General features: G+C 43.2%; 1 protein-coding gene across 5 annotated transcripts; it reads left to right on the forward strand.

The window, feature by feature from the left end:
• The first annotated feature begins 20 nt into the window (after nt 1-20).
• Nucleotides 21-14,657, forward strand: CYB5RL (cytochrome b5 reductase like). Of its 5 annotated transcripts, none has more exons than XM_073358260.2 (7): nt 27-100; nt 3,135-3,314; nt 4,591-4,739; nt 5,739-5,826; nt 8,973-9,077; nt 11,476-11,679; nt 13,426-14,657. In XM_073358260.2, exons 2-7 carry the CDS (start codon nt 3,138-3,140, stop codon nt 13,627-13,629), a joined length of 927 nt encoding a protein of 308 aa, XP_073214361.1. In that variant the 5' UTR covers nt 27-100; nt 3,135-3,137; the 3' UTR covers nt 13,630-14,657. The 5 variants fall into 5 exon arrangements, with proteins under 5 accessions (XP_073214368.1, XP_073214361.1, XP_073214365.1 ...); XM_073358264.2 differs by having other exon boundaries at nt 11,596-11,679; XM_073358267.1 differs by lacking the exons at nt 3,135-3,314; nt 4,591-4,739 and having other exon boundaries at nt 21-65.
• The last annotated feature ends 352 nt before the right edge of the window (nt 14,658-15,009 follow it).

Consider the following 15,009-nt stretch of genomic DNA (forward strand, 5'->3'; position numbering starts at 1 on the left):
GCGGCGCCAGTCGGGCTCTGGGGGCGTCGAATGGCGGGGGCGTGGCCTAGGGCACGCGGCCGTTGGTAGGTCGCGAGCCGGAGGATGGCTCAGGGGCAGGGTGAGGAGCCGGGCCTGAGCGGCGGGCGGGATCCCGGTCGGTCCCCGAGCTACCCCCGCGTCCGGCCCAGCCGGGCCCCTGGCCTCCGGGGGCCCCCAGCGTCCTCCGCCAGCCACGGCCCGTGGGCGCCAGCGGCCGCTGCCGCAGCCTCTGGGGGGACCTGGTGCGTGGGGGGCTGGGCAGAGGCGCCCCGCGCCCTGGGGTGCCCACCCCACCTGGGCTATAGAGAGTCCTGACCGGAGCGGGGCCGGGCCCTGCCCCGCCAGCTGCGGAGTCAGCAGGGTTGACAACTTTCTAATCCCACGAACCCGCACACCCCTGCCCCGCTCGCCCCGTCCCCCGTCGCTCGCCCACCCGCGCTCCCCTTCACCGGGCAGGGGGCTTCGGCTGGGGATGCAGGCTCTGGGGTGGGGCTGGGGATTTGGGGTGCAGGGGGCTCTGGGCTGGGGGTTGGGGTGAGGTGGGGGCGTGAGGGCTCCGGCTGGGGCCAGGGATGGGGGGTTTGGGGTGCAGGAGGGGGCTCTGGGCTGGGGCCGAGGGGTTCAGAGTGTGGGAGGGGGCTATGAGTGGGGCAGGGGGTGTGGGCTGGTATAGGAGGGGGCAGAAGGTGGGGGTGCAGGCTCTAGCTGAGGGGGTGGGCTCTGGGGTTGGGCTGGGAATGAGGAGTTTGGGGTTCAGGAGGCAACTCAGGGCTGGGAGTTGGGGTGCAGGGTGCGGGCTCTGGGAGGGTGTTTGAGTGTGGGTGTGGGATGGGGCTCAAGCCTGGGGTAGGGAGTGGGGGTTGTGGACCTTATTAGGGAGTTTGGATGCAGGAAGGGGTTCTGACCTGGGGTTGGGGTGTGGGAGCGGTTTGGGGTGTGGGCCATGGCCATGCAGCTCTTACCTCGGGTGGCTCCCAGAAGTGGCCGGCATGTCCAGCTCCTGGACAGAGGGGCTAGGGGGCTTTGCGCACTGCCTGCTCCTGCAGGCACTGCCCCCACAGCTCCTGTGGGCCGCAGCTCTCAGCCAGTGGGAACTGCGGAGCCAGCTCTCGGGGCAGGGGCCAGTGGCCGCCCCTGTGCCTAGGAGCCAGACATGCCGGCCACTTCCGGGAGCTGTACGAAGCCAGGTCAGGCAGGGAGACTACATTAGCCACACTGTGCTGCTCACCAGACTTTTAACGGCTCGGTCAGCAGTGCTGACCGAAGCCGCGTGTGTTCTGGTCAAAAACTGGACACCTGTCAACCCTAGCTGAGGGGCCCATTTTCAAGCCTGTCTCTGCCATGGCACAGGCTGGAACTGTCCATCCATGAATGCAGAGTTTCTCCCATAATCCTGTGACTCCGGGAGCTGGGGCTTCAAGAGAGCTGCCCTGCAATCTGCCCTGACTCTGGGTCCCACCAACTGGGATGATTAGCTGCCACCTCCCATAGCTACAGAGAGCAGCAGGCTCCCAGTCTCGCCTTTGCCTGGTAGCATGATGGAGTTGCATGGCTGGGCTGGACTGCAGGGAGAAGATGGATTTATCATACTACAGCCATACCTGAATCACAGAGCTGAGGGGCATATTGAACGCCCTCCCCAAACACTGCTCCTGTGTTGTACAGGCCCCTTTTGCCTACTCTCAGTCCAGATTGGAAACTCACCAAAGCAGAGACCTGCCTTCCCTAATGTCTTAGGCTCTTTTCCATCAGAAAGATAGGGGCATAGTACCTGCTCATGCTGAGCACCCATGACTCCTATTGACTTTGCTAGGGGTGATGGATGCTCAGCGTGTTGCTCCCTCCAGCTAGACTGCTAAAATCAGTGGCCGCTTTTCAAAATACTGGCCTTAGTGTTCCATTTCTCCATCAGTAAAATGAGAATAATAATATGTTTGTCACAAGTGTGAAGATAAGTTTTAATGCTCATAAAGCACCATGAAAATGGTTATAGGTGTTAAGTATTCTTCAATGCTGCCACTTGTGGTTTTATAATTTTCCTCATGTTTGAATGATAGAGCCTTTAATAATATCTAGCTCTTATCAAACACTCTTTAACAGTATATGCCAAAGCACTGAGAATAATACCAAGTTTAGCAGTACATTAAAAAGTTATGATGTTCCACAGAGGTCAGTTTTGGGACTTCTGTTGATAGGACATGATCTAGGACTGTCTAATATAAGGATATTTGGATGGGGAGTTAAAGATAATTCTACCAGTCCTTGCCCTCACCTACTTATTCGATCTCTAACCCTGTAGCAACTCTCTTGCTCACCAAAATGGCCCTTCACTCGACTGATTTCACTAAACATTGCTCCCTGTCAAGTTCCAATCTCTAACCACCACCTATATTTCTCCAGCATCGCTTATCTTCCAGCCTCCCAGAGGTTGGACCTCTCTATTAAAAGCTGGGGCAGCTGCAGGCCACATTTTAGAATGTTACTTTTCATGTTGAATACAGCACTTTAATAAAGAAAATAAAGAAGGAGGGGATTTAGAGAAAGATGCAAGATAAAGATGGGACCAGAGCACACCCTGTATTTATCTTTAATGTAGGCCCACAGAGATAATAAATTTTAGGTCACAATGCTCCTCTTTGGTTACTGAAGCTGAGTCTAGGATTTAAAAAATATAGCAATTTATATGAATACTGAGAACATCCACAGTTAAATTCTTTTTTCTGTCTAATGTGTACACAATACAGACAATTATTCTGCTGGGCATAAACCGGTCACCAAACTGATAAGGGGTTTCTTACACCTTCCTCTGTATCGTCTGGTATTGGCCACAGTCACTGACAGGATACTAGACTTTGTAGGGCATTGGTCATATGCAGTATAACAATTCTGTGTTAAAGTAGAGGATTGCAGCCACTAAATGAAGATGGAGCGTTGCTTGTATCAAGTTAGCTGATGTGTCTTCAGCTAGATAAAGTTTGGATGCCTTCTGAATTAAATCTTCAACATATTGAGATGGATGTCTCTAAAGCAGCAGATAGCTAGCACCAGATTCATGTGTGCCTCTTCCTTAAAACAAGTAGCCCTGTGAATGATGCTTGGGTTGTGTTTTGTAGGTAATGAGTGAAAGTGAGGATGACTGGCTCTCTCTTATGCCTACTGAACCCTTGCCATCTCAGTGCTGTGGCAGTGGCTGCAAACCGTGTGTCTATGATGTGTATCAGAAGGAGCTAGCCCAGTGGGAAGAAGCCAAAGCAAAGAAAGACAGAAGCCTCCTGAGCAAACAGAAGGAGGAGGTAGGGACTTTAAAGGCCTTTTTCATAGCATCCAGTCAGTCAGTACTTTTATCACATTTGTGTTTGTAAGCGTTTGATAGCTGTTTGATAGCTGAGGGTGGGGTGATCTATAATGGTCTTTTACTAGAAGAATGTAGACTTCCCCCACAATATCTGCTGTAATGAAAGTTCCGAAACTCTCTGGATTTCATTATGTACCTCATTAAAGTACAGTTTCTGGTACCACTGCAGCAAGCTCACATCACATGAAGGTGATACAATAAGGATAAAGCTTGTTTGTGCAGGAGAACTTTCTTTGGGGCCAGTCTGAGACTGTGGAATGAACTCACCCAGAAAATTAAGGGCCATCATAAACTTCACCATCTTCCACTCCAAGCGCAAGGCGCATTTCTTTGATCTTGCTGTCGCTAACATAAATACATAGCAACATGTAAAGTCCTCTAAAATCCTACCAAACCAAGACACCTTCCTGCACATACGTCTTCCTTTGGGGAGAGGATGAGAGAACAAACAATGCATGACAGGTGTTACGCACATTTTTAATGCACTAGTGAAAGTGTTCAGATATTACAGTGATGTGCCCTGTGTAGAATAGAATAGGTGATGATTCCACAGCATGAGGCAATAAGTTTTTAGGGAAAAAGGCAGAGTGTTGGCATCTCTTCTACCATGATAGCATTCACTGTTCACCTTGGACAACTTTTATTTTACTTCATTTTCAAGTTCATATATTGAGGATAAAAAATTAATATTTGACATAGCATTCAATTATTTGACTCTTCAAAACATAGTTTTATTCCTGTCAAATGCCCTTTCAGATATATCCAACCATGCTGGTAAAGCTGGAGGTTTCTACTAACATAATCAGCAGTGAAATAATTAACGGTGTTGGTTTTTAAAATGGTCATCACTGGAGTTCAGCGCTAAGTCCCCATTAGGATTTTAAGCTCTCTTAGAGCCGTTTCTACTGAACTCTCTCTGCACAGTCAGAAAGACAGCATTGCACTGAGTCATGTTTAGAAGGTTTTCTTCCTGGTCGTAGGATCGGAAATCTAACTTTTTTTTAAAATGACATCTTAGATTTTGAAAACAACACTGCAAAAAACAAACCAGCAGAGAGACCCTTAAATCTGTGCTTTTCCCTAGAGTTTTCAAGGCACATTTTTCTGGGGTCCTAAGTTTCACCAGCTCTAAATTCACACACAAGGTTTTTTAAAAATAAAAGTGAAATAAAGGATGCTGTCCACCCCAGTAATGCTTATTGTTGTTCTTGCAGAGTAGTAATTCAGAATTAAATCCAGATACATTTACTGCATTCAAGATAAGCTCTGTGGAACAGCTAACAGAGGACACCTGCCAGTATACGTTTCAGCTGCCAGGAAATAGCAGCCTGGGATTGAGTTTAGGACAACATATTGTGTTAAGGTACTGTCCCTGTCTCTAATTAAACAGGCTACGTTACATGACTTAACATGCAGTTTGTCAATATACAAAGATTTCATACCAAGTAAATCAGCATTTCTGTGCTTCTGTAATGATACAGTTGAAAGAACTCATGAGTTTAAGTTTGTTAATTTTATGGTGAAAGCCACTCCATAGCTTCATTTTTACCCAACATTAGCTTTGTGTTGGTGGTGGGGAAAGAGAACTAAGGGTGGCTAAGGAGAGCAATTAACAGAAGGAAAAAGAGAAAAAGTAGTCGTTTCAGCAGATGATTTATATCCATGTAGCAGCATGAAGGCAAACTACTAAATCAGGAGTTCAGTGTTAGGCCCTGTAACTTGGGGTGGCTAAGCACAGTGCAATATTGTATCCAAAGTCTGTGTGCTTTGTGGCTGATTGCCAGCTGAGGTCAGGAAAAACATTTGCTCCCCTGGCATAGTATTTGCCAAAAAGGGGCCACATGGGAGGAGCTGTCATCTGTGCTAGTTTCTCATGGTGACCACTGTCAGATACAGAAGAAGGTCAGACTGTAGGCACCATTGATATGTATCAGTTATTATATATTTACTGGATGCTGTACAAACAGTGAAAAACAGCCCCTAGCCCAAACAGCATACAATCCAAATTTACCAATATAGCATTCCTCACGATACTGCACATTCATCTGCTCCACACAAAATGTCTGTTACTCTCCTTTGCCGGATTTGTCTGGGGAAGCTGCATGTGCGACATAGGTGGTGCCATTGCCTAGAGAATTGGAGGAATACTAGGGAGTGTCATAAAGGGTCTGCAGAGAAATCTGAGGTTATTTCAGTCCCTGGATGTGTAGCTAATTGAGGGAACATCTGTCTCAGCAAAGGATGACCCATGGGGAGGAAAGACTGCTGTTTGTTTCAGACAATAGCCTTTGCTCATTGCTCCAAAGAATATAAATCAGTGATTCCAGTAATGGTTTCCTGTACCATCTTTTTTTCTTCTCAGAGGGATGGTGAATGGTTTGGAGGTTCAGAGAGCTTATACTCCAGTTAGCCCTGTAAACGCTGAAGGATACTTTGAAGTTTTAATAAAAGTAAGTAGTCTATATTAGATAAGATTGTAAACAATTTGGGACTCTGTTGGCAATTGTGCTTTGCTGATAAGAGTGGTCATTTCACGTACACAAAACTGAAAGAGAAAAGGTGTCTTGTAAATAAATCCACGATATGCATCTGAGGAAGTGAGCTGTAGCTCACGAAAGCTTATGCTCTAATAAATTGGTTAGTCTCTAAGGTGCCACAAGTACTCCTTTTCTTTTTGTAAATAAATGATTTACAACATATTCCCTATTAAGTGATCCTTACAAAATCAAGGCCAGAGTTTTGCAATTGACTATGGTGGGAATAGGATCAGGGCTTAGTTCTAAATCCTGTCCATTCAATCCCTGGGGGAATGATGCCCCTCTGGTCCTGTTTCACCCCTAAAGTCTGTCATGTGAGTGCAGCGTCAATGCCAATGGAGGATTTTGAAAGTTTGTGATACAGCAGGAAATGAACCCAGCTCTCCTACATCCCTGGTCAATGCCTTTATCACAAGATGAACCTTCAGCAATTAGGCTTCTTGAGGGGTTGTTTGCTTTAAGGACACTTTTCAGGGAAACTGAAATTTTCCTGCAAAATGTGTAGAACCATAAAGCATCTGTTTTGTGGTCTTCACATTTAGAAACTGATACTGAGACCTGTTTGGAGTGAAATCCTGGCTCTATTGAAGCTAATGGCAAAGTTCCAATTGACTTAAACAGGGCTGGGATTTCACCCCTCGACTTAGGTGGAAGTTTTGCCTGAATAAGACTGTAGGACCAGAGTCAGCAAAAATAATTATTTTGTGAAGGAAATCAAAATCAGTTCCATCTTTCTCGTCAAATTTACATATCTCTGCTAATTTCTGGGGGGGGAGGATGAATTTTACTCCACGTGTAAAATTCTGAGAGCTACAGCTTCCAGGCAGATTAGAGTACAACCTCTGCCTGTCTCCCAGGAGTTTATACTTTTGAGGATTTATTATTCATTTGTATGATAGAACGTAGTCCTTTAGAAATGTGTGTAGCTTTGATAAAAGACATTTATGGGTGGGTTATTTCACTATTGTGGCAATCGGGGAAAAGTGCTACATTTGAGGTGCATTAATAGGATACATTTATAGGTTGACTGTGAAATTTCATGTATACGTGCTTATTACACAGGTTTTGCGTTTCAATAATAATAGTAATGATTGTAATAATACCTTTCCTTTATATAAAACCTTTCATCCCAAAGGGAACTATAGTGATTCTCTGGCAGTAATAAAAGACCTGCAACACCTCCTCAGAAAGTACCCATTTTTATAACTTGCTGTGTAGGTTGTAGTATATTTCACACTATTCAGGCAATTTTGGGAAGTACTATATTATTATTACTGTGCAATCCAAGTACAGTTCAAACCCCTCTGTTTCTTATTGTTACACTATCACGTTTATGATATTACAGTTTAGAGTGAGGGAGTTGCTATTTACCATGCATAACCCTCTGTAACAGGGTCAGCCACCTTCTGAGCACTCCCCTTGTGGCCTAGGGTTACTCTGTTTCCCCTTCTTCGGGGCCCCTTAAGAACTGCACAGTTCACAGTACTTAAAACAGTCCCCTTCTGGGATCCAATTTATTCAGTCCTCAGAAACACATTGCCCTCCAGGCCCCAACCCCCATTCAATATCTCTCTCCCCTTCAGTAGAAAGTCCCCATTCCTCTTTTCCAGAGCTGGGTCCTAATTTAACAATCACTCCCGTGCTTTACTTGGCTGGAGTTCATCCTCCTGGCTCTGAGTTCTCATGTTCCCTGCAAGAACCTTTCCTCACTCTCTACCACAGCTTCCTGCTGCCCCTTATAGGGGAATCAGCTGTCTTTCTCAGGGCCCACAGCACAGGTGGGCTGGAGCAGTTCCTTCAGTAATCAGAGTTGGCTAGCCCTAGGCCTCTAGTCCTTAAGTGCCAAGCCATACTTTTACACCCTTCTGTAAGTAGTTTTATAATGTTACAGTTTCTTTTGGTGTAAAACTGAGTGTAGAAGTTTTCACCCCAGGAGATATTTTTTCTTTTTGTTTACAAAAATTAATTATAAACCAGTTCAGACATTTCTCATTTAGATTGAGAGGGGATATTTGGGTGTGGAGAGTGTTTCAGTTCCAAATGCTTTTCCCCCAGTGCTGTAGGGAACAGGAAGTAAATGCTAATTTGCTACTGCCTTATACCTTGTGTTGCCATTTATGCTTGTGGCAGGTGAGTGTAAGATGCTTACCATACAAACCGTTCTAATCTGATAACATTTTCCACCCACTGTGCATAGGTGTTAAATGACTACCCAAGATGCAAGCCCCATTGAATGTAAAATGTCTCTGATAGTATCTTACAGCATGGATGCCACTAGGGATAGTAACAGGACTAACTGGATGATCCCATGGTTTTAGCGTTTCCCTTTGTGTCCTCCTCTATTGCAGGCAAGCTCTGACTCCTGTCAGTAACAAAATAACAGTGTTTTCACAGTGGTTTTGTACCCGTTAGGAAAAAGAGCAGTTTTTGTGAATGCCTTTTTTAGTGAGGTCCATGTCAATATTTTTGTAAAATCTCAGAGCATCCTTTCACATTCAGATGATCTGTACTAAAAATACCCATTTTAACATTTCAGATGGGAAACCTGACTCTGGTTCAGTAGTTACTTGCTGTGCCATTGTAGCATCTGGGAGATCTGAAACAAAGTATACAATATGTGGTGTTCATTTGAATATCAATACCCAGAATGCACTTCCAGCTCCCAGTCATTTAATAACCATGTTACGTGGCTGGGTTCTGAGCTCTGGAGAACACAGGAAAGCTTGCTGTGCTTTTGACTGTGAGGAGTTCTTCTTTGTGTGCTTTGTAAATGAGAGTTCTGATAGGCTTTCGTAGCTTCAGAAAGCGTAGGCTTCATAAGTGTGTATTGTGTTTACATTATATTCAAGCTGGATTTAATCCAGTATCATTTCAGTTAAATGACTTTGCTACTGTTACAAGTTTATATTATTTTGCAAATAGAACAGTCATTTTTTAAACCCCTGAAATGTTTTCCCCCCTTTTGTTTAAACAGAGATAATTTTGTAATTAACTTTAAGCTGGGAAACTTTCCAGCAAAGTATAATTATTCTTTCCTTTTGTGTGATTTTTTTAAATAGTGCTATGAGGCTGGGCTAATGTCACAATATGTAAAATCCTGGATTGAAGGAGACACAGTCTTTTGGCGAGGGCCATTTGGAGGCTTCCCATATAGCCCTAATCAGGTTAGTTATATAATAAATACAGAATGGCTCAGCACATGGCAGCTCACTTTGTGTAATGTACCAAAGAGAGATTGTCAATTAGATTACTATTTTGATTATTTGAAGGATTTACACATTTACTGTACAGTGCTACAGCATTTGAAGTTGATTGGAGTAAATGGATCTTGTTAGAATGCAAAATATGTAAGGAGGAGGGAGATTATAAAACACTAGCAAGGGTTGCTGACCATCCTTTTTATTAGTGTTGAAACGAAGAAACCTGGTCAGAGTTATCACCAAAAATTAGTGCAAATTTGTTTTGCATCACTTTGAACTACATTGATGTTTCAAGACCAAGTTTGACCAGAGCAGAGGTGTCAAACTCCTGGTCCCAGGGCCAGATCTCAAGCATTTGATATATTTATGCGGCCCATGACGTATCATCAGATTATGCAGACTTCAGTGAGGTGTGCAGTTTTATGTCCATGATGCTGCAAATAGTGATCCCATGTATGGATGCCAGACCCCCAGCAAAAATGACTATATCAAATTTTGGAGAGATTTCCCACAAACATAGGGACTGTTACTTAATCCCCACCTTTTTGATGAGATGTAGAATTGTGGCTCTGGTTGTTAGAGATCCCATGGCACTTGCAACGTAGGAGTGTGAAAACCCCAGGGATCTGGCCAAATTCCAGGTAGAGCAATTAGATTCTGCCTCCTGAAATCCCCCCTGCTGTTTCAGTTGGGAAAGTTATTCTTCACTTCTCCTTCAGAACTCGAGGATCAAGTTTATGCTGGATTGCCAGAGGTGACTGCATCCTAACAGAGGGTGAATCATCCCTGTAAATACAGCTCATAAAACACATTCTGACCCTTGGGTGAAAGTCACCATAGAAGCTCAAACTGTTTATTATTATTTGTATTATTTATGAATAATGATAATAGATGGAAAATATTTTATGAGTTCTGCTAACACCTGAAAATAAAATTCCCTTTTATTTTTGCATTCAGAGCTATTTGTTACCAAAATACAACAAAACTTATCTTACTTTAAAAGTGGATATAGCTCAGCAATTTAAATAGGTCATTCACAATAAACTGGACAGTCAAAATATATCGCAAAATAGTCCCAAAACACTATCTCTGTACCCTGCTTCTAGCCTGCTCAGCTAATTTACCAATTCATAAATTAGAATAGGTTTTGCAAACTGTACCACGGGGAACCAGCCTTACTGGTACCCTAGGCATCTATAGGACCTGGTTTGAGCGGTGCTAAGCACCCCTGGCTCCCACTGATAGCAGTTCCAAAGAATTAGTATACTGTATAAATCAGTGGCCTGTATAAAAGGAAGCTGAAAGTTTCATAGCACTTAGGATAGATTTGTTCATAAAAGATCGGATCCAATTTCCACTGAAGTCAATAGGAGTTGGAGTGGGCCCTTTAGTTTGCAAATCTATTCTCAGTCTAATGGAGCTTTGGGCTTTGATTTCCACAGGCCACTAACTTTTCTGTTGGGATACAGCTCAGATGTCCTCAATGCAGCTCTTGAATGAGAGTGATTCATTTGGCTGTGAGCACTTCATCTGATTTTGTATGGATTCGTAGGATTTGCCATTATCAGATCTGACCTGGTAGTTCATCCAGTCCGATATCCAGTCCCTAGCCATGGCTAAAGGGGGCAGGCCACCAGACTGGGAATCAGGAGACCAGGGTTCTCGTGACATGCTGTGCGAACTCGGGCAAGTAGCTGAGGTCCTTCAGCTCTTCTGAAAATCAAGCCCTCCTCATGCCTGAACTTCCTAATCTATAAATTGGGGATTATAATGCTCACCCATCTTTTGTATGTGCTTTGAGCTCTGTGGATAAAAAGTGGTAAGTATTACTATTATTTGTTTGGAATGTCCACTGCTGCTGAGGAAGGTAGAGAACTTCCATAATGCACCAAACAGTTGTACAGAGAAGGAAAGAGTTCCTTCCTGCAGCGGTCCAAACCACAATCTACAACATGTGATCTGAGTGCTTTCATCTTTATCTCAGGGCATGTCTACAATGGAAATATAAACCACTGCTGATAAGGGGTATTGGCAAGGGGTGCAGCTGAACTGAGGCTCAACATGTTTTAGCTGAAATCAAGGTTAAAACTCAGGGGTATGTTCATATCCAAGAAAAAATCGTTTTCATTTGATTTTTTTTTTAAATCCTGAAAATGTTTCTGTTGAGCTTGGGTTTTGTAAAATCTTGCCTTTGAAAAAACTAAATTTTGTGCGTAAATGTACCTGACACAGTCCCCCATGAGAGAACATATCTGATATTATAGGCCTGCTATCGCACCCTTTCAGAGGAATGGAGTAATCTAATAGGTTTTTCCATTTCCAATTACTATAATCCAATCAAAATCCTCCACTTAATTTCTAGTATGGAGAACTTCTTATGCTTGCCTCTGGTACTGGCATAGCACCAATGCTCCCCATCCTCCAGTACATAACAGAAAATGAAGATGATGAAACCTTTATAACCCTGGTTGGTTGCTTCCAGACTTTTGAAAATATTTACTTGAAACCTCTTCTCCAAGATCAGTCTCGATACTGGAACGTCAGAACATGTTACGTCCTTAGCCAGGTAACATTCTGATATAAATACACTCATCCCTGGGTTCTCTGTGGTGAACAACTCTCTGCCTTCTCTGCTTTTGCCTCAGTGTTATCTAAGTTGATTGCTTACCAGTGGACAAGGCCATGTGTTGATCCAGTAGCATCTGTCCGATAACATGTTCTTAAATCCTGTTCATACTAACTAGCAGACTTTCAACTGTATCACTCATTAGTTGACCTGTCTTCACAAAGGTTCTGTTAGGAAGCTCCCATTGCCCTGTGTCCACCATGGAATATTTTCCCCCTCCAAATTGATCATTGCTGCATCTGAAAAATTGTATTTATAAAACTCTCAGCTCCCTGTGAAACTCACAATAAACAAACTGCACCCAAAGGATCTTCTTTTTTCAGCACCCATGCATTGATTTGTTAGCTCCTTTCATTCGCTGCTCACATTCATTAGCTAGTTTCAGTCATCACAAATGTTCACTGCTAGCTTGGTGTCTCACCTTACAGCATGTATCCACCCAGCTATTCATCAACTCATCTCACGCTGGAGTCCTCTGATGAAGCCAATGTCACGTTTATGTGTAAAAATGTTGGGGCCACATACTTAAAGTTGCTAACTATACCAAATTCATGGACAAGAGCCTACCTCTAAAGTAGCCTTCATTTTTAGGGGCGCAGCTCATTTAGTCTCAAATTTATGTACATTCCACACAAATCTGGTGTTCCCTCACTTTTATTGTTGAAAATTATTAACATCAGAAATAAAGATTCATTGCATTCAGATTGTAGAAAGTTGTTTATGCTAACAGTGTGAATCACACAGCATTTTAAGTTTCCTGCATGTATAATTTTTTGTGTCCCTCATTGTGGAACTTTGGGTCCCACATTTAGCCAGTTTGGGCAATGGGGAGTAGAACTTACGACCTTCTGCTCCTAAAAACCTTTTTGCAGGGCAGCCACCAAAGAATAAGATGGTCACAAACGTTGAGGAGGTCTTGAAATTCCATCCTGTACAGGACAGTGGTGCCTGTTTGACACTAATCAATACATGGCAGTCCATACTTTTTTTTCTCTTATCTTGTCTCATTGTGATTTCCTCTCATAAGAGGTTTGTTCTAAACACCAAGTTGTTCAGCTTCCTTTTCATAATTCTATCTGTCTACTTATCAATCAGTTTTATATGGTTGCCCATCATGGTAGTATGTGAGCACCTTTCACATAAAATCAATAACAATAGCAAAGGCCCTAGTGGACTTCATGGAATATCTGGCATTTCTCCCTTTTCAGGGTCAAAACTCTGCTTGGGGTAGGGTTTTATTTTTGCAGAGGGGGGCTAGGGGGTTGGGAATAGAGGGAGGTTTTCATATTGTGAGTGTCACTTCTGATGGGAAGGCTGACTCAAAGAGGAATGTTTTGCAACATTTCCTAAAAATGGTCAGATTCTGGATTTGCCTGATCTCCTCTGAAAGATTGTTCCACAGCCAGATCCCCTTGACAGAGAATGCTTTGTTCCCAGCTCACACTTGATTCATCCTGGGCTTTGTGATTTGCATTGTCCTGGAAAAGCACAGCTGTGGCAGTGGTTCATTTACATCAATTATTGACCTGGAAGAAACCACCTTGATGCATTCCTGAAGGGTAAACTTTCAGATGAAACACTGTCAAGGGAGGTCGGATGTTTGGTCTAAGCATTAACTCTTTAAAGTATTAATCATCCTTTTTTTCTAAAATAACTTGATACAGTGTAAACTTTTTGCTTTTCCAGGAATCTTCCCTGGAAAAACTTCCTTGGAGCTATCAAGAAAACACACACACTGGCCGTATAACTGAGAACTTGATTAAGAAAATGATAAATTCCTGTAGAAGAAAGCCATTTGTGCTGATTTGTGGCTCAGTAGCATTTAATGAAGATATGACTAGATGTTTGAAAGCCATAGGACTCAAAGAGGATTCCTATTTTGTATTTTAGCAGTGTGTTCCAGACCTGCTTCCTCTGAAAAGAAGTGCAGACCAAGCATGCACCTGTTTGCTGTTTCCTATGCAAACATCAATTTGAACTTGTCCTTTGACCAGTTTGGGTTTCTCGTGCATATATTTTCATATGTTTTTGTATAAAATATTTTATACAGTGTCTTTAATATAATTCTTAATATATTATTTTAGAAATCCCTACAGGCTAGCTGACAAACCATACTTGCTACAATAACTTGGCACAGCCAGGAAAGAGAAGAATGATAGTGGAAGCAGTAACTCAGAGTTTCATGAAAGAGACATTTAACATTACTTTTACCTCATTTTTTTGTGTCATCACTTTCATTTTGTAATTAAAAAGTAGAAGGTAAGTAACTCTGCTCCGATCTGTGCATCATTGTCATGGCACTAACACCCTGAAAGCCATTTGGGTCTATCATGTCACTGTGCACTATTGGGAACTCTTAATCCAGAGGTTATTGCCATAAGGGACATTAAGTGTATGTCTACACTGCACAAAAGACCAGGCTTTGATGCAGGTTTGAACCTGAGCCCATTCCAAATCAGTCAGATTCAAGTCAGCAAGCAATCAGGACACAGGTCCTAGGACCTTCCTAGGGCGGTGGGTCAGAGCCTGACTCCTGTTGTGACTCAAGTCCAAGCCCTCTCATTTTGCAGTGTGAACATAGGTCAAACCGAAGGTCTGTGTAGTGTAATAGTATGGATGCGTTAACACAGCTATGAGACCTGGATCCAGCAATTGTAAACCCAGGTTTACAAAGCAGTGTGGATGCTCAAACACGGGCTTGGAAACACTGAGTCCACGAGCCTGGGTCCCGGAGACCCAGGTTTACAATGCAGTTAGACATACTCTAGTACTTCTGGTCACTGTGCATTTATGGAGCCTTGCCTCATGATGTATTGATGCACTGGTATGGGTTTGCACTGTATACCCAAAAAATGTAAAATCCTTTATCATTTGTGTACAACACTTCACATGGAGAATAAAAATGTATCCTAAAAATCTATTTGAGAAAGTGTGTGCATGATGTTCTAGCTGCTGTTAAACCTCAGTTTCTCAGGGATGATGATTATTTGCTTTTCTTGCTCCCAAGCATTTGATAATCTCTGTTGTTTATGAAATGGAAGCTACTTTCAAGGTAGAAAAGCTATTTCATGGTGAATGCCTGACTTTTCCATAGGCAGAGGGCTGCCAGAACTGACTTTGTGAACTTCCCAGGAACACTGCCTCATATCTGGAGTAATGTTTGGGTTTTCCACAGGGCTGTTCTGGAATGCTCTAGCATTGTGGGGGGAGAAAGGGGCAGTGCATAGAAGCTGCTAGGTAAAAATACATCCAGTGATACGAGGATACTTA

Source organism: Lepidochelys kempii, chromosome 8, assembly GCF_965140285.1.
Source record: "Lepidochelys kempii isolate rLepKem1 chromosome 8, rLepKem1.hap1, whole genome shotgun sequence".
NCBI classification, from domain to species: domain Eukaryota; kingdom Metazoa; phylum Chordata; order Testudines; family Cheloniidae; genus Lepidochelys; species Lepidochelys kempii.

Bases quoted from the DNA above. Each gene is read 5' to 3' on its own strand.
- CYB5RL (XM_073358260.2), top strand. From the start codon at position 3,138: ATGAGTGAAAGTGAGGATGACTGGCTCTCTCTTATGCCTACTGAACCC. The intron at 5,827-8,972 runs GTAAGTAGTCTA...TTTTTTAAATAG, and splicing joins ACTTTGAAGTTTTAATAAAA to TGCTATGAGGCTGGGCTAAT. The intron at 11,680-13,425 runs GTAACATTCTGA...TTGCTTTTCCAG, and splicing joins CATGTTACGTCCTTAGCCAG to GAATCTTCCCTGGAAAAACT.